General features: G+C 39.1%; 2 protein-coding genes across 4 annotated transcripts in view; one reads left to right on the top strand and one right to left on the bottom strand.

The window, feature by feature from the left end:
• The window catches only part of klf5l (Kruppel like factor 5 like), a 124,226-nt gene that overhangs the window by 37,138 nt on the left and 60,347 nt on the right, over positions 1 to 26,741 (top strand). The window contains exon 1 of one of the 3 annotated variants that reach the window (XM_058758863.1): positions 23,079 to 23,578. The exons of the other annotated variants lie outside the window; for them this stretch is intronic. The gene's annotated coding sequence lies outside the window, so the exon portion shown is untranslated. Of the gene's footprint in view, positions 1 to 23,078; positions 23,579 to 26,741 lie in introns of those variants that run through there. 3 annotated transcript variants of the gene reach the window in all.
• pou4f4 (POU class 4 homeobox 4) lies at positions 11,682 to 14,459 on the bottom strand. The gene is made up of 2 exons (XM_058758865.1): positions 14,148 to 14,459; positions 11,682 to 13,707 (listed from the first exon to the last, which is right to left on the bottom strand). The coding sequence occupies exons 1-2, from the start codon at positions 14,265 to 14,267 to the stop codon at positions 12,790 to 12,792; spliced, it is 1,038 nt and encodes a 345-aa protein (XP_058614848.1). The 5' UTR covers positions 14,268 to 14,459; the 3' UTR covers positions 11,682 to 12,789.

Here is a 26,741-nt window from a genome sequence, read left to right as displayed (position 1 = left end):
ACTTTTCTGTGTAGCTGATACTCGGCAGCTGTTGCATAACATGATTGGAGTCATATCACCGACATGTACAATGTGCACACTTGCAACATCAGACTAAAGCGCTTCTCCCTGCTGTTGTTGATTTCGTTTGATTCATTCAGTGAGCGTATTTACTCCCTCCGAAGCAAACGGGGGGAAAGAAGCGAATCAGACGTGTTGTGCTCAAGCCTCCTCTAATTGCCGTGGACCTCTCCCTCCACTGGCTTTCTTCTGTCCTGAGTAGAGAAAAAAAACACTACGTTTGTAGCTCACTGTTCAGCTTTTATCTATATTTTAAGCCACACACAAGGTGTAGAGTTGAGCTGGAGCTTGTTACAGGGGCCTGCAGCTGCATAATTCATGAGCGGGAGCGGGTTGCAGCAGCAGCTAAATAAAAGATCTTTCTTTCCGTGGCAGGACAGCAGCAGATACCTGTCCGTGCTGCTAGCTAGTGTCGTGGAACATGCAGGAAGATCAATACGCATTTGTGTGACACAAATCGCTCAGTCGACTGTGTGTCTTGAAAGTGATCAGTCCCCCAATGCTTGTCCCTAATGTTGATCCGCTCTAGGATGCCAAAAAGACTCACGTTTCAGTCGCAGCAGGCCTCCGTTACCTGATGTTCCACAATTAGAGGTGAAGGAAACGCAATTGTCTATCTACGAAGCCAATTACAGATTCGTCATACCCAGTCATTCAACGCCCGATGAAGAGTCAGTGTATGTTGGAAGTTCCTTAATTTAAGGCAGTACTGAGCCACTGTTCCACTTTATTAGCCGCTGGCGCTGAGCCCATTACAGAACACTCCAGTTTGCAGGACTCAAACTCCCTCTGCCTAGATTGCAGTGGATGGTGGATAAGGCAAGATTAAAAAATCATGTCAGGAGAAAAGACTTGATGTGCAGGCGGAGGCATAAAACCGCATACGGAAGGCGGCAGCTTCAAATTGGACAGCAGACTGTGCTGTATCGTTACAAAATGCATGAATCCACTGAAGACCCAAGATCAACCCCCCTGACTGCCTGTCTTGGTTTCTCTTTTTGGACAACGCAGCCACGGTTCTGATGAAGGGCTTTGGAGGAGCATCTCGGGGAGCTGAAGAGCGACTGATCACGTTCTGAATGAGAGCTGGAGTGAGGCTATGAGGCTAGAGTTGGTCAGAACAGGGGGTGCGGGTTCACATCTAAAGGCGCGTGCGATGCGGACTGAAGTGTGCGGAGCTGCACCGAACAGACTCTGGCTATGACGAGGTGGAGAAGGGGGGATGATCTTTTAAAAGCCTTCGTTCTCCACCAGTGAAATTATTACCAGTATGTGAAAACAAGGCTGGCTTCAGGCTAGCCACCCAGGAGAGTGCTCAGCCTCGGGGTGATTTCAGAAGAAAGTAACTCAGGAGAAATAATGGGGCTGGGAGTACAAGGGAAAGGTAAAGGGAATTTTTATTTGGTTCACTCATAGTCTCGCTCTCCGTTTTCTCTGAAGCCTCCACGACTTGCTCACCACCTTCTCTGAGGCTTACCGTCCTCGCTTTCTTCTCCGCTCCTGTACACCCTACATCTTGGCCGTTGGTGTGGAGTAACAAAGCTTGAAAGCCTGATGGGTGTTCACAGGGCCAGATGCTCCCTCTTTCATTGCTTAGCTGTTCACCCGCTATCAGACCTGCAGGGTCTTTTTTCCAGTTTGTCTAGGACTAGTGTTTACATGCAGTACAAATGAGAAATGCAAAGCAGACTATTCACTCGTTGTTCTGCTCATCCGCAAAACATTGCATTGTGTGTGAATTCTTTTTATTAACTTTCACATTACAATTTTTACCAGAATCTGTAAATCTAGTAACATTTCTGCTGCTTCTGAATAAGCATTTTGTCAAAAGGATCACTCCAGCTAAGAGACCTTAAATATTTACTGAAAATGTAGCTGACTCTCAGCAAATATAAATCTTGCATAACTTCATGAAGCAAGGGGAAATCTATCCCTTCTTCCCCTCATTTTCCGAATGAGCGCTGCCTGTCTTTGACCTCACAAAGATTTTTTTTTTAAATATGAAATTCAATAGACTTACCTGTTAAGGTAAATTAAATATCTTTTCTGTACAATACAGATCGCAATATGTGTGACTCCAATTCCATCAGGATTTTCGTGATGGAATTTTCCTCACATTTTATGCACTTAAATGGGCCTTGCTTAGTGTGGGAGCTTGTGAAGTGTATAGTACCCACACACACAAACTTGTAGCAGGACTAGCTTTGACTGTTATCAGTTTTGACATGTCAAAGGCAAGGCAGGGCGTTAGCCTGTGGCATCCGGGAAAACATGCTAATAGTCAGATGCATTAGTGCACTCAGGGGCCCGTGATGATAAAAAAGGATGTGTGTTTTTCAGCAGCCCCATCTCATGGCCTAGCAAAGGTACAACTCATAAAGACAGCTCCTGCTCTGCATCCACATCCAAAAACTTTTACCTTTAGTTATAGGTTACTTGAGTTCCTCTTGAGAACAAAAGAGGTGTGTTTTTCATTACACTTTAAAGTGCTAAATTGTAATTTGGAGGTGGAATGATTACACAATTTCTGTTTTTAATTAATCATAACAGCATATAATATGTGTAATGTTAATGTTAACATTATAATGTTGATAGATAGATAGACAGACAGACTGACTGACTGATTTTTGGCATATTATTGTCACATTACCACTGAAACAGATTTGACTCTACATTAGCCAATGAAAGATATGGCGAATCCATTTATCAGTACTGCCACTGAGCATTAGCTCTCGTTTTTTTTGATTCCATTAGAAGACTCTCATGAATATGCTAGTGTCAAGCTAATAAAATCCATTAATATTAAATCCACCATAATATGCACCCTCTGCTCTCGTAATGGAGGTCCTACTTTTGCTGTTAATGTAAAGGCACTGTGACCAGAAGTATTCCTAGGTTTAATTAAGGCGATTTCACTTCAGTACCAGGAATTTGGGCTATACCAGTAGGATGTTCCAGTTAATCTCTTAAGTATTTCATAAGAACAAAATAAACATTGCTTTTTCCTGATTCTTTTTCTGTGAGGTGCTTATTTGTTGGGGAGACAGGGAGTATTGTAAAACAGGGAGAATTGCATAAGTTTTAACATGGATTTATATTTACGGGTGAAATCACTATCATACGTTACCTCCAAAATGACAGTACAAATTGCAAGACAGAATAAGTTGCAAGTCTCTGTGTTAAATTAAGAATTCACCTATACTTTACAAACAAATATTTAATGAATAAATAAAGTAAAATTTCACTTTGTCTATAGTTTAAACATAAATATTAAATTTAAAAAGGGTTATCTAATGGGTTATTATGGTCTCCCATGTAGCTTTCCTCTAAAGACATTTATCCTGCTACAAACCGGATGCCATAGAAACCAGTGCACAGCCATCTTTAAAATGTTTTTTTTTGAGCTTTCGTTTTTGCATTTGCCATATGTAGCAGTTAGCTGGTGAAGTGAATTTACTTATTGTAGAGTTAACAAAACTTACCAAGTGCATTGTAATGTTCAAAGCGGATGTCATAACAAATATCAGTAGACTGGGAAGATTTTAAAATGAGTGGTTCATCCATAAATTCTGAAGACCTTACCTTTAGGCTGTGGAAATACAAACGGAAGACCGGAGACAAGGTGTGCAGCGCTGAAAGGGGGCGGGGCTACATCTACTTCCTTTTTTTTAATTTTTTTTTTTTAATGTATTTATTTATTTAGTTTTGTGACTTTGCAATGATAGGGCAGTTTAGAGTTGACAGGAAGGGAAGTGGGGGGAGTCCTCCAGCTGGGATTCGAACTCGGGACACCCATAGCTCAACAGCACAGTATGTTGGCACGCTGCTCAGAAGGCTATCAGGGCCGAAATATAAAATAGGTCCTCTGAACTGAAGTAGTTTTTCCCTGAGGTAACAATGGTATTGTTATGCTACAGAAGGAATCAGTATTGGGCTATGCTTCAATGAAACATAGGCTACATCTGAACATGCATTTTATTATAAATGCAGACCATAAATTGCTAAAACTTAATTGTTTTTAAAACACCTGAATAACTGTTAACTGAGCTCACATTCCAGAGGCGCCAAAAGGCCATGTTGGGTATAGCGAGACGAAAATAACAAAAATTCCAAGTCAGCTCCATGAGAGTCACTGAATAATTCCCAAACTGCTCGAAGGTGATGTTTGTAATTTGCTGAGTCTAATACATGTTTAATAGACTGATCTCCCTCAATGAGTTTGGCACGCAATGGGGAATCAAAACTGAAGCGGTGCTTTAACCTAGTGACAATTAACGCTCAATTTCAGCTCCTTGTATTGAATATGCTACATTTGAAGGGGGTTTCCTCCTCTGTGTGATACCCCATTATGCACAGGGAATTCCGCACGCCTAATCCTAGTCTTTTCAAAAGGGTGAATTTTATTAGCGCGCTCAAAATTCAGGAAAGGTGTGCCAAGGGCTGTTTAAATTTTCATGGCAAACCAACAGACTTTCGCGCTCTCCGTGGCTTCAACAGGTCGTTGAGTAAATCTCCAGTGGATGTCCAAGCAAATACACACAATACTAAAATGAACTGGATCCTGTCTAGTCAAATCTTTAAAGGGTCTGCATATCAGATTTGATTTCCACATTGCGTTCTTCCGTAATTCTCAATCCAGGCATTCGATTTTGAGAACTCTCTGCCACAATAGTCTAGCCATGTTTCGTGTGTCTTAAATCTGTGCAGTGTATCTCTGGACTTATCGTGTAGCTACATACATTTTTACAAACAATGAAGGCATTGCTGATGATTTCCTCTCCAAACATGCCCAGAGCTCGAGTAATTACAGAGAACGTCAAATCCTTTAGTCATCGCTGATTTTCATTAATAGATAGCGTGCTCATTAATCCGACTGTTGATGCACTTATTAGCGCTCATCAATTCATTATTCATGGCCTGAGTGAATACAAAGAGAGCGAGCGTCTGTGTAGGACAACGCGGCCAGCAGCTAGAGGCGTCCTCGAGTTCTGTTCCTTCTACAAATAGCCTGCGTTTCCAGAATACCAGCACCGTCAGAGCTGGACGGAACCCCCACGACTCGGTTCTTTTATTATTGCATATTGTCCTCACACACCGACAGGTATAAGCATACACTGGCCCCACAATGCCGCGGGTAAAATGTGAATTCATTGTGGAACGCTTGTTGGTAATTCTGTTAACAAAAGGTATCCTTAGAAGGAATTAAATATTTATTCGTTCTATGAATAACAATTGGTTAGGGACGACTGGCTGTGTTTACTCTGTATGGCACATTTGGCTGCGCCTATCTGTTAGAGTCGAGCGAGAGATGTGTGTGAAAGAGGAGAGCAGAGTTTAAATTGATCACCGTTCCTATAAAACTTGCTTGGGGTTGCAGTGTATAATTAAAGGACCGCATTTGCAGATTCGGCCTGATTGCTTGGCGCTGTTACAGAATGGTTTGTATAGTCTGCATTTATTTATAAGTAGGCCTATACAATTTATTCTGACACTCATATTACAGGGGAATGTCTTATTTTGTTCAAGTAAATTTTACAGACTGTTGTACTACGGTTTTTATTGATGCAGTGGAGAAAATTTCAGGGGAAAAATCTCAGAAACTACTTGAAATCTTGAAAAACCACCTCTTCACACGCTTTAATTTGTTATAAAATCTATTAGATTTCCTGGAATAAGAATTTCAAGATTCAAGTGGATTTTCGTAATAAATGATGGTGTGGAAGTCACATTATGTTTACTGGTAAGACACTTTTTCGAGGATATTTGAATAATGCTTATAGTTACTAACCCGAAAAGTAGCTTGCAGCCATTTGACATTTTCATACACAAATACATACATGCATACATCCAGAATTAAAACAATCAAATCCTGACCATCATGCAGTTTGATAATCTTAAAATAAATGACATTTCTGATCATTAAACTCTTACTATGTCTGGCAGAAATAGGGCTTCCCTGTCATTTTTCCATATTTATTCATTTAAACTAATTTGCTCTGTAAAAGGTTGCCGTGATAGTGACGGCAATAATGGGGACAGTAATTCAATCAAATGAACACCGTAAACTTCATAATTTATTTATTTAGTTAGTTAGTTAGTTAAAGTTAGATCTAAGTTAACAGGAAAATAGCACAAAGTGAATATATCTAATAGCAACATTTCAACTTTCCCTTTATTAGTTAATTTAAAAAAACAAAAATCTTAAATTTCAGGAAAATAGCTAATATCTTTTAAATTAAAAAAAAATGATTGCAGTTAACAAACACGCTGCTATTTTTAAATACTGTAAATCTAAAAGCGCACATCTTGCTCTGCTGAAGAAAACGTGGTTGCGTTAATTATCATATTTCTCGTGTTAAGGTATTTGCCTTCCTCGCTCTTAATTACTAGCACGAACTCCCCATAACTGGGCTGAGTGGAGCTGGCGGAGAGTGAAAACACTGGTTAAGCAAATTGGTATTTAAATGTATACTCGCTGGCCTTCTTGCCTTGCATTATTCATTGGCGATACAAAAAAACGTTGCACTTCAAGCCGGGGTTCTGCAGCAGGCGGACATGAGGCCTGTCTACAGGGAAGTGCAGAAATGTAGGGCAGAGAATGTGGTCCGTGCACAGCACTCATCCGCCGACTATTTCACCCTCACTAGTCAGTCTATGAAGACTGATCAAGGATTTTTTTATTTTTATATACACTAACTATATTCTTAATAAGTGAAAGTCTATGTTAAATGGCAACCTTAAACTTGAAATACAAACGTAGGCCTATTTTTTTTCTAATTTTTAAACTCTTTGTTTTGCCAATATTTTAAGAACTTGTCGTGTTACCTCTAGAGTCTTTGATGAATTAATTTCGAAGCATGTACTTGAGGTGCATCTTCAAAAATATCCACCGTCAGTGTATTTAATTTCATTAATTTTGTACCTCAGCTAAACGAATGTGTTTAACTGGTGTCCGGCTACAAACGGGATTTTATTTTGTAGTACCGGACCGTGCTAGGGTATCTTGTCAGTTTAGAATAAATTATGTATGGGACATGATTAGAAGCTTATACGCATTACTTTGAACATATTTCTTTGAATTAAATGTGAGAAACTCATTTTATCTGTTTTGATTTGCATATGAAGTGGAATTATTTCATCAGCATGGACGTATAGATCTAATAACTGATCTCCTTTTGATTTTTTTTGACATTTGGGTACATTTATACTTCGAACATTAGGCCTAATACTCAAACTAATACACACATTAGCATCATATTGAAGAATAATAATGATATATATTATATATTTGTTTTATCATATTTTTGTATACTTAATCGACGTTCTCGTTGTCACTTTCGATTGTTAACAATATAATGCAGTTATTTATTTACGTGTATGTATATAGACAATATATAATTCGTTTATTTTTGGTCATTTTGTAGATATATATATATTTCTTATTTGATATTTATTAAGAACACTGCATGTGTCCTGACAATTTTTTGAATACGAGAATGCATTTACGCAAGCGAAGTAACATAGAGAGATTTTGCCTTGAGATGTTTGTTTTAACATTATTGAACAAAATGAATAATGTTATAATTGAGACTTTTTCAGCACTGCTTTGTGAAATTAACTTTGAACGAGGAGCTGTCCGTGGTCCTGAAGAAATAGAACATTAACCCTGCAGCAGTAAAGAAAACTGCCTAACAAATAACTGAATTAATAAATTGTTGGTAACGTAGGAAAAACAACAGTCTCTGTGTACTTAAGTTTACATTTAAATTTTTTTATCCAAAGCGACTTGCATTGCATTCAAGGCACACATTTATTATTTCTTGATTTGTTATATCCTAAGTGCACTTTATTAATTAATTAGTGTTATTATTATTATTATTATTATCTCTCTAACTGTTCCGCTGTGTGTCGGAATGAGCACGCGTTCTGTTGTGGAGAAGCATCCTAAACCGGAGGAGCAGCATATATGGTCATAAAAAAATCATGCTTCCCACGCCTTAACTCTTCAGCACTCGTAATGCAGGCGTGCGGATTCTAGTGTGTTCTCATGAAGTCTCCAATATCCATCGTGGGTCAATGAGGGCATAAATACAAATCTTAACCAATGAGAATTTTTATTAGATTACGTTTTATTATTTAGATTGCTTACACGCAATTTAAGGCTGGATGCATTTGTCTTAGCTGCATCTCTTTGTGTTAGATTTTTCCATTTTTGTTTATCCTTAATAGGCCTACTTGTTGATTTTCCTTTATTTTTTAAATTCGTATGAAACATCATATTCAGAAAAGATGAAGGTTCATGGGTTTAGATGAACGTTTATTGGTCCGTTATAGAATATTTGATTTGCATATAACAGAGCAAAGAACATAATATTTAAAAATCCGAAATAGTTTTTACAAGAGTGGAAGCCTACGTAGTCCTCAACTCAAACAGTCATGACATTCCTAACATTATTTTATACATTTTATTTTAACCGATCAAAACCCATCAAACATTTACAAGAGTCTCACTTGTCACTTCGCCCTCTATCCCAAGGGATGAATAGAATATCCCTCTATTAAATGTGTTTAATCTATAATTGTTTTTAACTACGTTTTATTATATTCTGGATCTGGCTCATGGCACATATATCATAAAAGCTTAATTTGCGTATTTTACAGTAGTGTTTCTGTTGCATATTACATCTAAACATAATAAAACTATAACAAACGTAAGCAGAATTGTGTCCATGTGTTTTACTCTGATGTGTAAAATTATACAATTCATGCATAATATGACAACACCATGAAAAATAATGTCTGGTATGACCTGTAATTGATTTTAAATGAAAAAACTCTAAATAACATGAAACTGATAATTAATTTTGACCAGTGACAGCATTCTTAGACAAGCTGGACAAGAGCCAATTTGCATGAGAGTTAGATATTACAGCTTTGATTGTTTTGATGGTCTATCAGTCAGTTTGTATCAGTGCCAAATATTCAGATTTCTCGGTGTGTCTTTTGATCATCTCCAGCTGCTTCAGTCATTCATTAGGCTTGATTAAGTATACAAGATTCTTAATTACAACACCCATGTTTTAATTCTTGTCGAATACGCATTATTCCAGTCTGTCCTATGGCATGCTCACGAGAGATCAAATTATACCGTTATATATTCAATCCGCTGCTACTCAAACCAAAGACAGCAAGTGTTACAAAGATTCCCTTGTTCACCTTGTCAGGATCAATTTGAGTTGCTCTCCCTGTCACCTTCATTTTCAGTTACAGTTTCGCCACTGCTTATTTTCATAATCAGGCATCTTTAAGCACAAAATCCGCACCAAACGCCGATCAAAAACCAGCTCAGACCACACGTTAGGCGCTTTGGTAAGCTTGCGCTTCTCTCAACGTGAGAACTCTGATATCTTGAACGCTGTATTTGGCTTATATATTAACGCGCTTGATAAATATTGCATTGTACTGATTTAGAGCTTCCAGTGCCGGAGGTGTGATCTGATCGCCGAGCGCGCACACGCGGATAAAAACATGGGGAGCGCGCAACGCGGATGGAAACACTGAGGGAAGTTTATTTACTCGCTGTCCGTGCTCACAGTCGGGCTACAAGACAGGGGCTTAAAGTCTGAGAAATAAATGAAACGTTACTGCAGTGATTCTCAATCTTTCTGCTAACGCCCGCGAATACTTCTTTCGCCGAGCAATGGACTGAGCCGGTCGAACGGGCCTTGTTGCTGCAATGTTTGTGAGGAAAGAGGGAGCCATAGTCATGTACCAGAGAGCTGATTCTCCAAGGCCCTCAGTCGAGCTGCACTCAAGACTCTGGCTTCATTAAAATTTTATACGCAGCGCTTGGCCAAGGTCTATTTATGAAAATGCGCTTTCCGCTCCATGGAAAACACAAGACTGTAAGGAACCATGGGGAGGAATGTAAATCTAAGAGCGGAATTATATACACTTACACATATTTTTCACTCCAGCTGCATTTTACAAAATAAAGTAACCAGTGCCACATTGAAAATATTGCCTCACATTTGACGTCTATATGTTCCATGGCTTCCACGGTTGATGAATTATGTAGATGATTTGGTGAGAGCTATGCAAATCCTCAATTCTGGGCATATTTGAATACCATATACCAGATTTGTCTCGCACATTTCAAGAAATTAAAGAATTGTAGCCAGTGTGATTTCCTTTCACTATGAATAAACGATTAATGCTGATAAAACAACAATATTAGAGTAACAATCGTTCTTATTGTATTAAATGCGTTTTTAAAATCTCAAATAAATTTTCCACTGCCTTCAATCTTTAAAGACGTGGGACGGAACGAATCTGATTTGCGTAACATGTCTCTTGCCATTTAAATTCAGCCGGATACGCAAAAAGAAACGATGACCTCCAGTATGTGCATTATTCAAATCAAACAATTGACGCACACTGTCGTGGGAATGGGCTTTACCACACACATCTGCACAAGCAGCGCTGTTTTTTGTTGTTGTTTTTTTTTTTTTTTTTTTGGTATGATTTCTACTTTAATAAGAATCTCAAATCTTTTTGCGCAAGTGTCTTCTATAGCCTATTATATAGGCTATAGATTAATTATTTATATATAGTACTCGAAATCTTCATATATATTTTCAGAAATGTATAGTCTATTTTATAGCATTTTTAATAGTTTATATGTGTGTGTGTGTGTGTGTGTGTGTATTTATATATTTGTTATTATAATGTTTTGTTTTACAAACGATAAAAATAATAATAATAATAATAATTTAAAAAAAATGAAATATCTCGGGTTTTTTTCGCCACACTTTGTTTTTAAGACTGATTCGGACAGACTTTTAAAAAACGTTTTACATTCCAGTTTATTTGAAGATAATTATTGAGTTTACTAATCTCCGAGAGGAAAGGATGAGAACTGTTGTTGTACAACATGAACAATCAGTTCAGCAATAGGATATCTTCCTCTTAACAAACACTTGCAAAATCAATAGTAGGCTATCATAACACTTCATATTTATTATTCATAAATAACGAGTTTTACGGACTCAAAACCACCTGCTGAACGCCAGAGTGATCCCGGACTTGACAACTCTTGAAATAAGCGAACTTGTCTTCCTGTTACAGTGATGATGCCCGACTAATTGCGTAACATAGGTCTACCAGAAACATTAATAAAGTTATGAGTTGCCTCATACATAAATTATGTATTTAATCGCGCTTGTAAAACTTTATATGTTTATGTTAAGGGTTTGTTTTAATTCGTTCAAGCTGGGGTAACATCATGGACAAATATTATCGATTATTTAAATAAACTACAGGGACGTTACTAAAATGAATCATCAGTTTATTCGTTACTATTACGATAATCGAATTCTTTAGTTTGCTGTGTATTCGATAATACACGCCAAATGATCGCGTTGCGCAGGCTATATTAGGCATAGGCTAATGACAGCAACAACAGGAACGTTGCAAACAGCAATCATCAAGAAAGTTGTACATTTTGGTTTACCTGAAATTATCTCATACGTAAAAAAACCGATATGATAGTTATTGTTATATTAAGCAAAATAAATAAAGAATAATAAAGCAAGTTCAGGAACATAACACACTGCAGTAACTGAGGTAAGACGTGCATGGTTTATTGAAATTTCTGTCGCGTACACAGACACAGTTAAGCACACTTTCACAAATGAAACATGTGTGGTATTCAAAATAAATTAAGCTCAAATAAATAAGTAAACAACAAAATCAATAACGTAGAAATATAAATAGGCCAAACAAATAAGAAATCGGAATCATATCTACAAAGTGCAATGAATCTCTGAATATGTTATGAAATGTTCCCATCTACAAACTTAGTGTAGTAATAATTATATTAATAATAATTTAAGTGAGGACGTACAGTAGAAGGGGCTAGTCACAAAGTAATTCTTAAATAATTTGATTGTCAAAGCATCGTTGAAGTGAAATTAGTAGCAACACACAACGCTTCGTGTTTTCTATCTATTTTACCCAAAATGTGTCAAAAATGAAAAGTCTAGTTTTATGCCCTATTTCCAAAATGACCATGAATGTGTCAAGACGTCAGGAATCATGAGGTAGACACAGAAAAGTATATTAAGTATGTCCGTGTGTACGTGCGTTCGCCTGTGCGTGTTCTCTCTTATTGCAATACATCAAAATGAATGGAAAATTCCAACGATAAATGAACACTTAACGCCTTGTAAAACCATGCAATGGATCACAGCAGAACCTTCATGATTTTCTTCTGGAGCATATAGAATAACACTAAAGTTTCTAGAATGGGACATCTTTGCACAACAGCGTTTTTATCTTTCTTTCTTTCTTTTCATCCTTAAAAAAGAATTTTGATGCGTTCTTCACACAAAGAGGTGCAGTGTATTCACAGATATGTACACAGATGAATATAAAAGAGTTGTTTTGAGTTAAGAGAATAATCATTATTATTCAATTCTCGATTTGTACAATAATTGCAACGTTTAGTTGGTGTTGGTTTTCCTCTCGTCCCCCGTCTTCCAGAGCGTGTTGTTCTTGACATTTTGTCACGACAAACTTCTGGCACACTTTCTGTCTCTGGGATGTTGCCGCCCAGCTCCCATTCCATTTCCAGCGTGGGAAGCGTTTCGCCTCAGCCTCGAAGAGTTTTGTCGGTTCTATTCACTCTTATGTCTGATGGTTGAGTTTATTTAAATACATCATTCTGGCCTAGTGCGTAGCCGAAAACTTCATCCGTTTCTGCTTTTGCCTTTGATTACAAAACCACACGCGGACCACGTTTTTTTTCAGGTCCAGTTTCTCGGCAATGGCTGCGATTTTCTCCGACGAGGGTCTGGGCTGCACGGCAAAGTAAGCCTCCAGCGACCGCTTCTCTGGAGCAGCGATAGAAGTGCGTTTTCTCTTTTTGTCCCCGCCGCTAAAAATCTCCGGCTTGGCCATTTTCTCTCTCTGAGCCCGTTCTGCCTCCTCCAACCACGCTTCCAGGATAGGCTTAAGGGCCACCATATTATTGTGGGACAAAGTGAGGGACTCGAACCGACAGATAGTACTCTGGCTCAGGCAGCCGACCCCAGGGATTTTAAGATTGGCTAACGCCGAGCCCACGTCGGCCTGCGTGACCCCGAGTTTGATCCGCCTCTGCTTGAAGCGCTCGGCGAAAGACTCCAGCTCCCGCGGATCAGGCTCGGAGTCTCCACCGCCGCCCAGAGAGGTGTGCGAGCCCAGGCTGTGGGGGTGCATGTTCATACTTTGCGGGTGGTGATGCTGCATGTGGTTGATTGCTGACATGTGTGAATGCGGGTGGGAAGCGGTGGAGCAAACGTCGGAGCCCGGCATGCCTCCGATAGAGATGCCGGGGGTGAGGTGGTCGAGCAGGTCGCCCTCCAGGCCCTGCGTCGGCTGGTGGTGGGGATGATGATGGTGGTGAGAGGTCAGCACAGACGGGTGATGAAGGTGCCCAGAAGAAGACGTGGGCGTGCAGGTCATGCTCGTCATGGTGGTCATGGTGTGGTAGGTGGCATCTGGCTTGAACGGATGACTCTTTTGAGCGACGATGTCCACCGCCGCCAGCGCCTCGGCTCTCTGGAGCAGGGTCTCATCAAAGCCGGCAAAGATGTTACCCTGCAGCTACATGACAGAGAGCAAGCGTAAGTATCAATGGCAAATTCAAATTCCAGCCTGCCAGTTTTGAGCTGCCAAATTGTAAAGAAAACGTACAGCCTGCGTTTTGTTTTTACAATAAAAAGTTTTATAGAATTGAGACACTTTTTTGCAAATCACATAAAGCGGCATTAAAATGGCTACGCAAATGATGGCTAATTTCTAAATAAATTGCTGCTCTTGTGTTGGAAAGTGTCTAATAATCTGTTTAAAAGCGTATTAAAATAAATATAAAAGTGCAAGAGTTATTTTTGGGCGACAGTTTTTCAAAGAGGCTGAATTTACACCAACAAAACCGATGCACTTTTTTAAAGCAGCTACTTTTTTTAACCGCTACGATTAAAATGCAAATGACTGCAGTGATAATGAATTGCAAACAAGAAACACAGATGAAATATTGAACTTACCGAGGGCGTGGGCAAACATGCTCGTCGGATAGCCTCAGAACTGGAATGTAGAGGTGTGTATTTAGGTTCGTGCAAAATCGGATGCATACTAAAGGGCTGTTTGCTATTCATGGACATCATTATGGCAGAGGTGAGAGGGTCGTTTCACGTCTTCCTCGTTTACCTCCGTTTCGGCCCAAGCAGAGTGTCTACCTTGAAGAACAAGGATAATCTGGATGGTAAATGTGGAAAGCTATGCCTGAGAAGTCTTCTTTTCTGTCTGAGCAGTAGCCAGGTGCGAGCTGTCAATGTCTGTGATACAGTAGGAATTTACGCAGGCACCTAAAATATAACGCTGTCTCCTTTAGCCCCGCCTAGATAGGTACAGGTCCCGCCCAACTACTATTACAGTACCCTTAAATGTTATTGGTAAGTTTGGGATGTGAACACGCCTCTGGAGTTTCTGGTCTCGTCCCCCATCGTGTGCGCTTGGGCAAGAGAAGGCGTGGCTTTAGCTCTGAAACTCTCATGGTGTGTTTTCATTGGTGCTGTGATTTTGACATGTTGCGCTAGATTGGTTGTATTCAAGACTGCGATCTGTATGTGCACATGCTCTTAGTTTAAATGTCTGTCACCATTTCTATATTGTTAGGATCGTGGTAAATTATAGTTTAAAGATTCAAACATAAAATTGCAATTAGCACTTTTTAAAAATGTTATTGCACATTTTTTTACTATAAATGTTATCATATATTTTTCTTTTTATACATTTTTACTAATTTATTAACTTTTATCATTGTTTGTCACACAAACTGATAAAATGTCCGTAAACAGACGCTTTGAAATCACTTTGGATAAAAAAAGAAATGCTCAAATAAATGTAATAATCATTGGTATTTTGGCTGTATATATTATAATTAAAAATCTATGTATTATCATTCTTTGAATGAATGAATGAATGAATATATACAAGTTCTAAATATTTCTATTAATTAAGATAATTTTGTGTTGTGTTGTGTGAAGCAAGTGACTTTTTTTTCTTCATGTGGCCAGCTTTAACAATTTGGTACATGAATTAATTATTGTTCATTTACTTTGTGGTATGCACCACAATATGGATTCTCAAATAGAGCATAAATAGGCTGGGATGATAAGAGCCCATGTACAATTAAATATTGATTAAAAAAAACACAGGTCAAACATATGAAAGCAGTCAATCAAATACCTCTGACAAATTAAATGCTGGTGCCACTATCCATTTGCATGAATGAATGAATGAATTAAAGAAAAAGTGTGGTTAAAAAAACAACCAAATGCTTGCAGTAGATAAAAAGTCTTGGTTCAGTGAATAGATCACATTACCCTTCACACAGTGAAGCTGCTAACTTGGGAACTTCATTATTGGAACTTGACTATTTGATCAGCGCTTCTTCAAAGTGGGTTGTGCGTTGCGCAAGTTTTGGTAGTGCATGCAAGCTGCTCAGCTTTGGCTTGTATAGAACCCACATATCTATCACTCTAATTGGTGCTGAAACCCCAGTCACGGACAATAAAGGCCCACAATAGAAGAAGGAGTCTCTGCGAGTGTGACTCAGAAACCTGAGATGCAGACGCAGATAGCAACATCGTCCCCTCGTGCCTTGCTCTCCGGCAAGGCCTTGGCACCCGCTCATCAAATATGCATCAATGCTGCCATCTCTCCCCCAGCAACCACTGTCACTGGGGACTCCAAATGCTGAGGGACGGACAGAGAGGCACAGCAAAAGTGACAGAACAGAGAGAGAGGCAGTCTGGAAAAGAGAAGAGGGCTCAAAGCGTGAGCTTATACATGTAGATAGAGAGATAGACATGCAGCCGAGATGATACAAGCCATACTTGTTGAATCTATTGAGTCGTTCCCTCTTTTCCTGTCATTCCTTCTTTCTCTGTCAGACTGCCGACACTGAGTCGCAGTCATTTTCCTGATGAGTTTTCTGCAAACAAGCCTGGGGAAGTGCTTGATTATTGCTAATGGAACATTTTCCTCAATGAATATTAATGCTGAAATGGGGAATTGGTGGTATTGGCTGTTAGGATTCCTACTCCAGATGATAAGTTGAGGTGTTGAGACTGTTTGTTATTTTCTATCATATTTATATATATATATATATATAAAATTAGAAAAGCAAAGATCTGGGGTGCGTTTCCCATACAATGACAAAACCCACAACACAACTACAATTTTATTAAGCATTGTTGGAGATAATTACTAGATTACTAATTACTACAAAATCAGTAGCTTGAACCGCATTGGTTCAAAATATAGATTCAATTCAGTTCATATTGCTTTATTGGCATGACATACTTAGATACATATTGCCAAAGCATTGTACATAGCAGAATAAAAACAAAACAAAAATACATATAATATACATCCATAAATAAACTAAACAAAACAAAATACATGTAAAATACATCTATACATATATTTATATAAACATTAATGGTACTACTAATGCAGATGTGTTCACTCTTTACTTCTTAGTTTGTGGCGTTTATAAATATGTTGTGCCACCAAAGAGGAAGCAGGTCCTTCAAGTAATATTCTTAATTTGTCATTTTCATGGAGTGACTGGAACTCAGGAATAATCTGCTGTATTTGACTGTACAGTGCGTCTCTTAAGGACGTGTATTTGTCATAGTGGAGGAGGAAGTGTTCCTCCGTCTCAACTGATCCTGTTCTACATTTGTTACAGATTCGCTCTTCTTTAGGTAACCACGTCTTTTTATGTCGTCCTCTTTCTATGGCCAGCTGGTGGTCACTCAGTCTGTACATCGTCAGTAAATGTCTGTGACTCTCTCTCTCTATGTATATATATATAATTTATATGCATGTACTGCATGTTATTTAGCTCAAGGGCATGATCTATTAAAATTTATGTCATTCTAACAAGAAACTGCACTTCTACCACAAATCAAGTAATGTAGTTCCACTACACAACTTTGCAATGCTGTTTGTGAATGTTCATAGGAATTAAGGTTCCAGGAAAGACTAAATCGTTAAACTGTGTATAAACTATGTATAAACCAAAACCTTTACTCATCCTTATCCTTATCCCCGCCCCGGCCCATATAATGAAAGTCAGTATTAAATGTCAAAACAACACTTTTTTGGGGGGTGAGCTTCTTGTGAATCTTTTGAAATAGTAAAAAAAAAATATATATATATATATATATATATCCTAACACTTCGATTTTTACTGTGCATTGACCATTTGAATATAGCCAGACTTTGTGTTTGTGCATATGCAGTGGGATGCAGTGTGGGTGTGGTGCTAGAGCTCCGAAGAGAGAGTGAAAGCAAGACATCACCACAAGTAAATATTTCTGGTACGTTAGGCAAATGGACAAACTGTTCAGTGTGCACATGAGCGCATGCACCTCGCTTTCCTCTTTCTCCTTACTTTCTTTTTTCCATTCTTGCCCCCTCAAGCCTCCCCCATTTCGTGATTGGTGAATTATTGATAGCGTGTAAAATGTAACATTGTAGATATGTGACCATTCACCAAATCAGCGGGTTCACACTGTGGGGCTGCCGAAGGGAAGGGGTGTCTAAGCACGCACTTTAATGTAATTGCCTTTAGGGTTCCTGGTAAATATTTTATTGTCTGCCAGCACAAATTAAAGGTACAAAGTTACTGAAACTGGGTGATTCCTCACTCCGAAGCTCTGCAGAAGATGTCTTTCTGCTCGTCATTTGACTTGAAGTTTTTGGGTACATGGGTGATGGGTCAACTTTAGTCTTATAGTTGGAGGATGGTGCAAGATGCTCACCTGGGAAATAACAGAAAACAGAAGCAAGCACGTGCCTCGGAGAGCTGCGCGCGGTGGTTGTAAGGGTTTGCTGTTTTGGTTTCGTTCACTGAGGCTGAAAGAGCTCTTGATTTAAGTGAATTTGGTGGAATGAAAAAAAGGAGGGGCAGGTGGGGGAGACTCGTGCATTGCCAGTCAGAGAGGAAAGTAAGCAGAAAGATGGGACAGAATGTGAACAGGAAAACTTCATTACCTGATGGGGCAGTGGCCAAAAAGACATTAAATATGAATGGTGGCCGACACAGATGGTAAGCTGACCTGGATGGGTTGTGAAGCGTTGGTGGGAAGATTTGTATTTTTGTGTTCCACACTTAAAGAACAAATTCTCAGGTCCAGGCATGTTTCTCCATAGGGATTTCGCTGTTCTAAATCAAATAAAACTGTTTACCCTTTAGCACTGATCTTCACTTTCAATTCTGCAAAGATACAATCACTGGATCTTGCTAACCTTTTCTGGGCCTTGTCAAATTGTTTGGTTTAGTTGCTTTTCATGCCTGATTTATAACTTTCTTGGATTGCCTCCTGTGTGCACATACTATGATCCGCATCCTTTCCTTGGCACCCCGTCATTCTCTTCGCACCATTCCGCTGTTACCTGCCGTTCGCTGTCCAAACGGGATGGGCCGCACTAAGTCTGGATCAATAGATTAACTGAGTGGTTATGAATTATGCAGAAGAGCCCTACAGCAGTTGAACGTAAAGAGCTTGTGCTCTTGAATTGGCGTGTAAAAGCTAAGTACAGGCCTGTTTACTTGTTCCCCGGCATGCTGGGTGCTGCACTTCAAGACCCCCTCCTTAGCCAAGACCCCTGGGACCTTAGTCAGGTAAAAACAATGTGATGGAATTGATTGTGATTGATTGTGAACTCAATTGAAAAAAAAAAAATAATAATAATAAAGTAGTTATAGGTTGATTTGCTCGAGCATGCATGTGTTACAATAACTGCGGTCTTGTTGAAAGGCAGCACAGAGAGTTTGCTCTCCGTGTCTTGTCACTCTCTTCTGAATCAAACCTCAGAGGAAACAGCTACAGCAATAGCATTAGTCTAATATTCCACCGCGCATGTAATTTTACATTTGCATACAATCAAACTTGGCGTCCCTCATGTTTTTTTTTTTGGTTCTACAACAGTAAAACAAAGGAGGGAAAAAAATAAACAAGCAAAATGCTGTAAATATGATAGTGAAGGCATATTCATGATATGTAAATCTTAATATAGTTTTAGCCCACAGAGCAGTACAAAGAAAGAAAAGGATCTTAGAGAGACTTTCTATGCATACAGGCAACTGTTTTCCAGAGGACACGTGTGACACATTGAGACAGATGTGTTGTGTGACTTTTACATAACTGTCAGCTGCTCGTTCAGATGCCAAATAAGAAGCTACGAAAAGAGGAAGAGGGCCAAAAGCTGAAACAGTTGTCTTGGATCTCCTTTCTTCTTTATTTATTGAAATATTAATGTCTTTGCTTCAGGCCAAGTGTGTTTATGCATGCCGCTCGGAGCGTTGACCGAAATGCCGAATGATGCTCCCTCATTGATTTTTTTTTTTCATTGTGGTTGTATTTGTCTAAGTAGAGGCCGCCAGTCACCCTACCACCCTCCCCGTTCTCCTGCTCCCTCTGCTTTAGCATGCATTCCTCTAAGTCCTGGCCCCATTCCTCTGCTTCATCTGCCCTTATTAGACTTTTCAAATGGTGCTGCTTTAACTCGGTGTGTCAGACACTTCAAAGGGTGGCTGTGTTGATTGTTGGTTTGTTTGCAGTTGACTGTAGTGGAGTTTGTGTAAGGGATGTTGCGGACATGTTGGAATCTTTATGATGTGAGTAATGAGTCAAAAATAAGGAAATAAATAGTGGAAGAACGAGAAAGGCCGGAAGAGTACTTTCAAAAGCTCTGGTGGATATGAGATAACGTATACATATGTTTATCTATATGCATGTCTTGTAGTTTTCTCCCATTCACAAGTTCACACTTACATATAATAAACTGAGTAAAGGTTATGCGTATTTGGCGTGCTGTCCAGGGAGAGGGCTCCGAGCTCGGTACTTACTCCCGAGCCCAGGGTACTCCCCCTGTCCGGGGAGAGGGGTCCGGGCTAAATGCAGAGCTCGGACCCCTCTCCCCGTTCCCTTGCTGGGGTAGGAACGGGCTGAAGGTGAGGAGTCGGGGTGGTGGAGGGATGCTGAAAGACTAGAAATGATGGAGGTAAGACTGCTTTGATTATTTATAGGGGTTCTCTCTCGAGCTGATTGGATAGATGGTGTGATTGCTGATGATGAATTGGCTGTGTTAATTATCTGCGCGTGCTCCTCCCAAAATTTGTTAATAAAACATCACTTAGAGAAATTCCCTTTTGAAGTTCAGGGACTTTTTCCATCGTCTCTTGGGGCAAGCCTGGAAAATTCAGGAAAAGTGTTTATCCACTTCTTTAAAAAGGAAGTTAAAAAGTTTGCTCAAAGATTGTACGCCAACCAGTTCAGAAACTCTATAAATGTCATAGTAATTAATATATTAAGAATGACCAACAATATTGTCACTGATCCTAATCATGTCCTGAATTATGAATATATATTGCTGTCGTCTAACCAGAGATATAGAATTTCTCAGTTTAATAAGGTTAAATGGAAGCACTCATTTTAACATCAGTCAGCCTTAAAGCTAAATATGGAGTTTAGTTTCAGATACAACATACTTTGAAGGACTTTGTTTTGTGATTATAATGTTATGCATGTATGTTTTGTTGTTGTAAATGAAGCTGTTGATGCAAGAAAAATTTCAGACTCAGTTTGACTAAGTACTTATTATATCATATTGTATCATATGATGGGAATTGAAGTCTTTGTAACCCTGACCCCTCTTGTAATTGAACCATGGTGTCTGGATCTATTCTAGCAGACACTTACACTTCTCTCTACTGATATGAACAGTTGATGCCAAATCGTCTTTGTCCACATGTAGTATTTTCTCTGAGTAAAGGTAATGGCATTGAGGATCTTTGCAGGTGGACTGCCGAGCAGCTCAACACCATGAGGAACATTGAAGAGCAGATTTCGAAGGGCTCTGGGGAACAGGGGGTGGGTTTGCATCGAGTAGGAGCGTTCGGGACCCCAGCTGGTGCAGGACGGGGTGCCATTGTGCTCCCCACCCTCCTCCCTGCAATGCTAACAGGATTAGGCGACGGAGAGCACCCTCTCCTCAAAACCCCAGGCTGTTCCTCGCATGTCCTGTCTGATCTGGGGTTTTAAGGATCCCCTTGTCATGCTTTCAAAAACCAGAAGCCCGTCCCAGAGGGGGACTTTGAGACTCCATCTGAAGTACAAGTTAACAGTACACATGAAGATGACTTTTGGATTTTACAGCTTTTCAGTATGGTCCAAGCTTTGATCATGACTCGTAACCATGCTGAAAAAGAAGGCTTAAACCAGCCTATAGGATGTTTGCTGGTCTAAAATAGTTTAAGATGGTCTTCCAACCTTGCCAGACTGATACAATAAGTTTAAAGCCAATAAGACGAGCCTGATCAGAATGGGAGACCGACTTAGACCAGAATAAGTTTTTAACCTTAGAATGCATGACCCCAAAAAGCTACATTAATACATTAAAAGGGGGTTAAAATGACCTGTATTGCATTTGATTGTTTTCAGAGAAAATACAATATATGTGGGTTTTCCTTATTATCTTTCTGAATTAAAGAATTTAAACATTTGATCAAATGGAAAAAAAAAAAGGAAATTCAGTATATCGAATTACAGCTATAATGTGCTTGTGCACTCTCAGAAATAAAGGTACAAAAGCTGTCACTGGGGCGGTACCTTTTCAAAAGTTACACTTTTGTGCCTACACTCTTAAAAATAAAGGTGCTTCAAAAGGTTCTTCACAGTGATGCCATAGATAGAAGAACCATTTTTGGTTCAACAAAGAACCATTCAGTCAAAGGTTCTTTAAAGAACCATCTCTTTCTTAGCTTTTTATAATCTGAAGAACCTTCTTTCGCCACAATGAACCTTTTGTGAAGCAGAAAGGTTCTTCAGATGTTAAAGGTTCTTTATGGAACCATTTAGAAAAAAAGGTTCTTCTATGGCATCGTGAAGTACCTTTATTTTTAAGAATGTATTAGGTTCAAATATGTACACTTTATGTACTAATATGTACCTTTAAAGTACCAAAATGTACCCTTTAGGTACAAACATGTACCTTTTGAAAAGGTACCGCCCCAGTGACAGCTTTTGTACCTTTATTTCTGAGAGTTTGTGAGACTTTAATTTGGTTATGATCCTTTAGATCATGAGAACATTCATTCAGGTGATTTCGACTGGTGGTATACGTATGAAAGAGGCCTATCAAGTGATAAACTCACTTTTGTGATCAAGATAGTCAATTATTATTATTAAAAGAAAATCAATTTAGGGCAAAATCCTTTACTAAACACATTGAATCTGTTTACAAATAGAGAATTGTCTTTTTTTAGAAACAACAAAAAACTGACTTTGTCACAAAACCATCATTTTGGGTAATTCTTTTGGGACTCTTTACCTGTGACCAACAAGCATGTCAAGGAATTCAACAGTGTTATAAAAAAAAAAATCTGAAAACTATATTTGGTCAATTTTACCATGTTTATGCATTCTAAGGTTAAGATGTCATTTTCAGCTCAAAATAAAACTTCTCCAAAGCTCCCCAAGGTTGGTGCACACATGTCTTGAGCAAAGGCACAGACAAAAATGGATGCACACAAGTGTCCTGACCTTCTTTTCCCAGATCCTCCCCTGTGGACTTGAGCCTGACTTCACAATGAATCTCAAGCAGTGTCACCACCGTACAAAGACTCTCCATATCACTTTCTCACACCAGATACCACACACACGCTCTAGAGGTTCCTCCAGCTATCACTCTTTAACCTCAACCCATACCCAACAAATGCTGTGGTTGGCAGCAATAACCTTAGTCTGTAAGTCTTTATTTTTATTTATTTATTTATTTTTACCTGTTACTGATATTTATTGATAGTGATCAGGTCTGTTGATCCGTTGTAAATGCAGTGGTAGTCCTGATGGAGGCACAGCGCTCGTACCTGACAGTGCAGCGGGACAGCGCTCTCATTACCACAACAATGAAATAATTATGAATGCCGCTGCGAGACTTCATCAGAGGAATATCTATTGTATTATTTATTCAGTCCCCTGGTTCAGGAGAACACATATAAACTTCCAGCCATGCTCTTCCCCATGCACACACTCTCCTGTCTGCCTTTCAAAGCGGTGGCTTGCTCCTGCCACTGTTTTCAACTTCATTTCTCCAGGCCCTGGGATGCTTTGCTTGGACATTGCCTCTGATATGTAGCCATGACTGACCCTAACAGTCTCAAAGGACTATTGCAGTCTGCGCAGTGCCAGTTGGAGGACGTTCATTCATCAGTAAGCGGTCAATACTCTGATGGGTTCATAGCTACAAGCGATTACTCAACGCGGAACAAGCTGCCTTCAGATGGAAGGCCAAACCAGAGGCCCAGTCCAGCCGTGGAGACCGATGTTTGGAGAATCGTCTCTATTGAAGACAGCAACAAGACTGCAGCAAGACCAGCCACGCGAACAGAAAACAGGTGAGTGCTGTCTTCTAGCTTGCCGGAAGGGCTTAGTGGAAGGGTTTGAATGACGTCTCTCATCTTGCATGTAGTGAACTTTTTAACTTGTGCAACAAAAGCGTGTGGGGTACATTCGTGCCCTTGTGTTTTTTGCTGCTGTGTCCATCCTGAGCGATGAGGTTGTATGGGCGATGGTTGTGAGTTTGCAACACAGCATCATAAATAATGCAGCGCCTGCTTGGCAACACCATGGCTGGTGCTTGGCAACCTCTGAAGCTCCGTGGCGTTGGGAGACGGGGGAAAGTGGGTGCAGTGGGCGGAGTCCTGCAGGTGCTCGGCTTCTCTTTCTCATCTTTCTCATCCGTTCATCCGATCCTGGCTTGGGAGAGTGGTAGTGTACCGAGCAGATGCACCTCCTGCTCACTCAGCTGCAACAGAGGAGGCCTTTGTTACTTTGCACTGTAATACATCGCATTGTGTATGAAGGGCCGGCCGACACGCTCCTTTCAGCCCACATGAAAGTTACTTATCTTGTTATGGCTTTTAATCATACAGTAATGATGCACATATGATTCAAGCCCTCTTTATAAACCTTCCAAAGCGTTATGGGAATTTGTAATGTCTTGTGCAGTGCATATTTCAGAGTTTCATTGGCTTGGTAAAATATTCAGATGCATTACATCATATGAGATATAATGAGAAATATATAATTACCTTTTTTTTAGGTAATTTTGGACACTGAATGTGTACATACCTAGCAAATATTGCCTCTGCATTACGGACCTAACAGGTAAACAAGTTTAAAACAAGTAAAGTGATTTTAATTGAGGAGGGGGGCGGAAAGAAAGAACATTAAAATTGTGATTGTGAAATTTTTGCTGATGTGATAATTGTTTAATAACTGTTTTATAACTGAAATATTGGCTACTATTAGATATCATTTTTAAACTTACCTTGAAAATTTATATCATAATGTGTTTCTAATGAAACCAAAAGTCTTTCAGAAGCCTGCTTTTAATTTTAAAAATGATCTTTCCATTCACAAAATGATGTAACAAATGTAGGCCTACTATGATCCTCTGAAATAAATAAATAAATAAAAAATAAACATTATAATTTAATAATATAACAGAATACAGACAAACAAAATACCTTCATGCCAAAGAAAAGAAAAGAAAATCACTTTGGATCAAATATATCTGCTTAATAATTGAACCAATACTTATAAAATTAAAAATTCACATTTATTGGCTAATAATTGTATAACGGCCATTATATTGTTGTGCTTCCCTTTTTTCCTCTCAAAAGCATGTTTCATGATTGGCATGATTTAGTTTCTTTGTTCTCCTAAAGATAAACAACTAGTATAGCCTTCACTGACTCAAGCTTACATTTATGTTTGCATAAGTGATTCCAAGAATTGATCAATGCAGTGATGTGTGACATAGTTCCTTTTTCATGGTTCCCAGATGATCCTGATATCAGTTAGTGTAAATACCTGTGGCTTATAGTGGTGTGTTTTAGCAGTTTGTCGGGATTGGAAATGTGGGGTCTCCTAAACCCTCCGGCCTTGGCCCGGGCCTTCGCACTATGGTCCATTTTCAGGAAGCATCGGCCCGTCGGGCCAAGGTGTGCAGCTAAAAGATTAATAACTTACCACCTTCCCTGATTTGTTCATGTAAATTATTAACCATCACCTCATTATCAATTATTTAAATATCAGACTTTGTTCTTTTTTCCCATGGTCTCATTCACAGAAAGAATCGCAGTCGCTTTTTCTTTTTTGCTTTCTGTTTTGGGCACATTTTTCTCAGTGGCTCATGAGAAGTGGGGGTAACTTGTCTATAGTTCTGTTCAGTCGTTTCTGTCTCCTAAAACATGATTAATACTTCATGGTGAGACAGCGGATATGGTAGAGAGGTAAGCAATGCTCCTGGGGCAGAAATGCGCCTCTGTTCAACGTTTTGATGAATTCCAGCACAATACTCTCAACTGAAAGTGCTGATGAAAACATATCAGTGAGAACATCACTTATAACTTTGTAAACAACTCTTCAGATTGCAATTCTTCAGAATGAAAGTGAATGATTTGACCTAAAAGTTAAAAAAAAGTATTGTGATTTATTTAATCTTTGTAACAAACGCTACAAATTTATGTTTAATGTTACAAATTAGCAAATTATTTAATAATAATTGTAAAATGTTTAAATCATTTTAGAATAATTACTCAATAATAATAGTAATAATGTAGTTATTAAAAATATTTTTTTAAATAATACATTATTATTATTATTAGAATTCATTTAATTTTTCATTTTAAAATAATAATAATTCAAACTGCATAACTGAATATGGTGGAATACTAAAGAGTAACTGCACCCTCCAGATGTCGATAATTAATATGACTGCTAATATAACTTTTATGGAAGAATGAGTAATATATGTGAGTAATATGCATGTATTAGTATATACATTCCCTCTAGCCTCATGTTAAATTGCCCCAGAGCAAGATGGGAAATATGAACATCTCATTAAATCTTTTTTACTTCAGCATGTTTAAACACTGTCAAACATTTACATTCTATGTAAATCTATTTGACTGAAAAATCCAAAATGGGTGTTGTTCCTTCCATCAAAGGTCAGAGGTCAGCCATGCGTGCCACCCTACCAGCTTTTCTTGCGGGAATTTCACCCGAGACAAACACCACTGTTGGCCATCCCTGTCAAAGCAGTGTGAGTTTATGTGCGCAGTTCTCTCAGCACTACCGCCAATTTGATGTGTTTGTGATGTCAAGAAGAAGCTTCATGTATTTTGCATGACATTTGCTGTTTCCTGTGATGGTGCCTCTTAGGTGAAGACAGACACACAGAGGTATAACAAACCACCACTTTTGCTCTCATTACGTCTCAGAGGCAAGATGGAAGGAGATAGAAAAAAAGAGAAGTTTAGCGGCACACCCTCTCTCTCTCTCTCTCTCTCTCTCTCTCTCTCACTCTGTCTCTCTTGCCCTGTTCCTCTGCATTAAGAGCTGCCTGGGGGCATGCGAGTATGGCTGGGGGAGGGAGGGTCGGTTAAGAGCTGTCATTTAAATAAGCGTTTATAGAGAGGGGAAGAGAGCTGGGGGAGGAGTACCAGAGTCATGGAAGGCAGAGAGAGAGATAGAAGGAGAAAGAGATGGAGA

This window comes from Onychostoma macrolepis, chromosome 21 (assembly GCF_012432095.1).
Source record: "Onychostoma macrolepis isolate SWU-2019 chromosome 21, ASM1243209v1, whole genome shotgun sequence".
Taxonomy (NCBI): Eukaryota; Metazoa; Chordata; class Actinopteri; order Cypriniformes; family Cyprinidae; genus Onychostoma; species Onychostoma macrolepis.
Note: the sequence above shows the minus strand (reverse complement) of the source record. Positions and strands in the feature narration are given on the sequence as shown.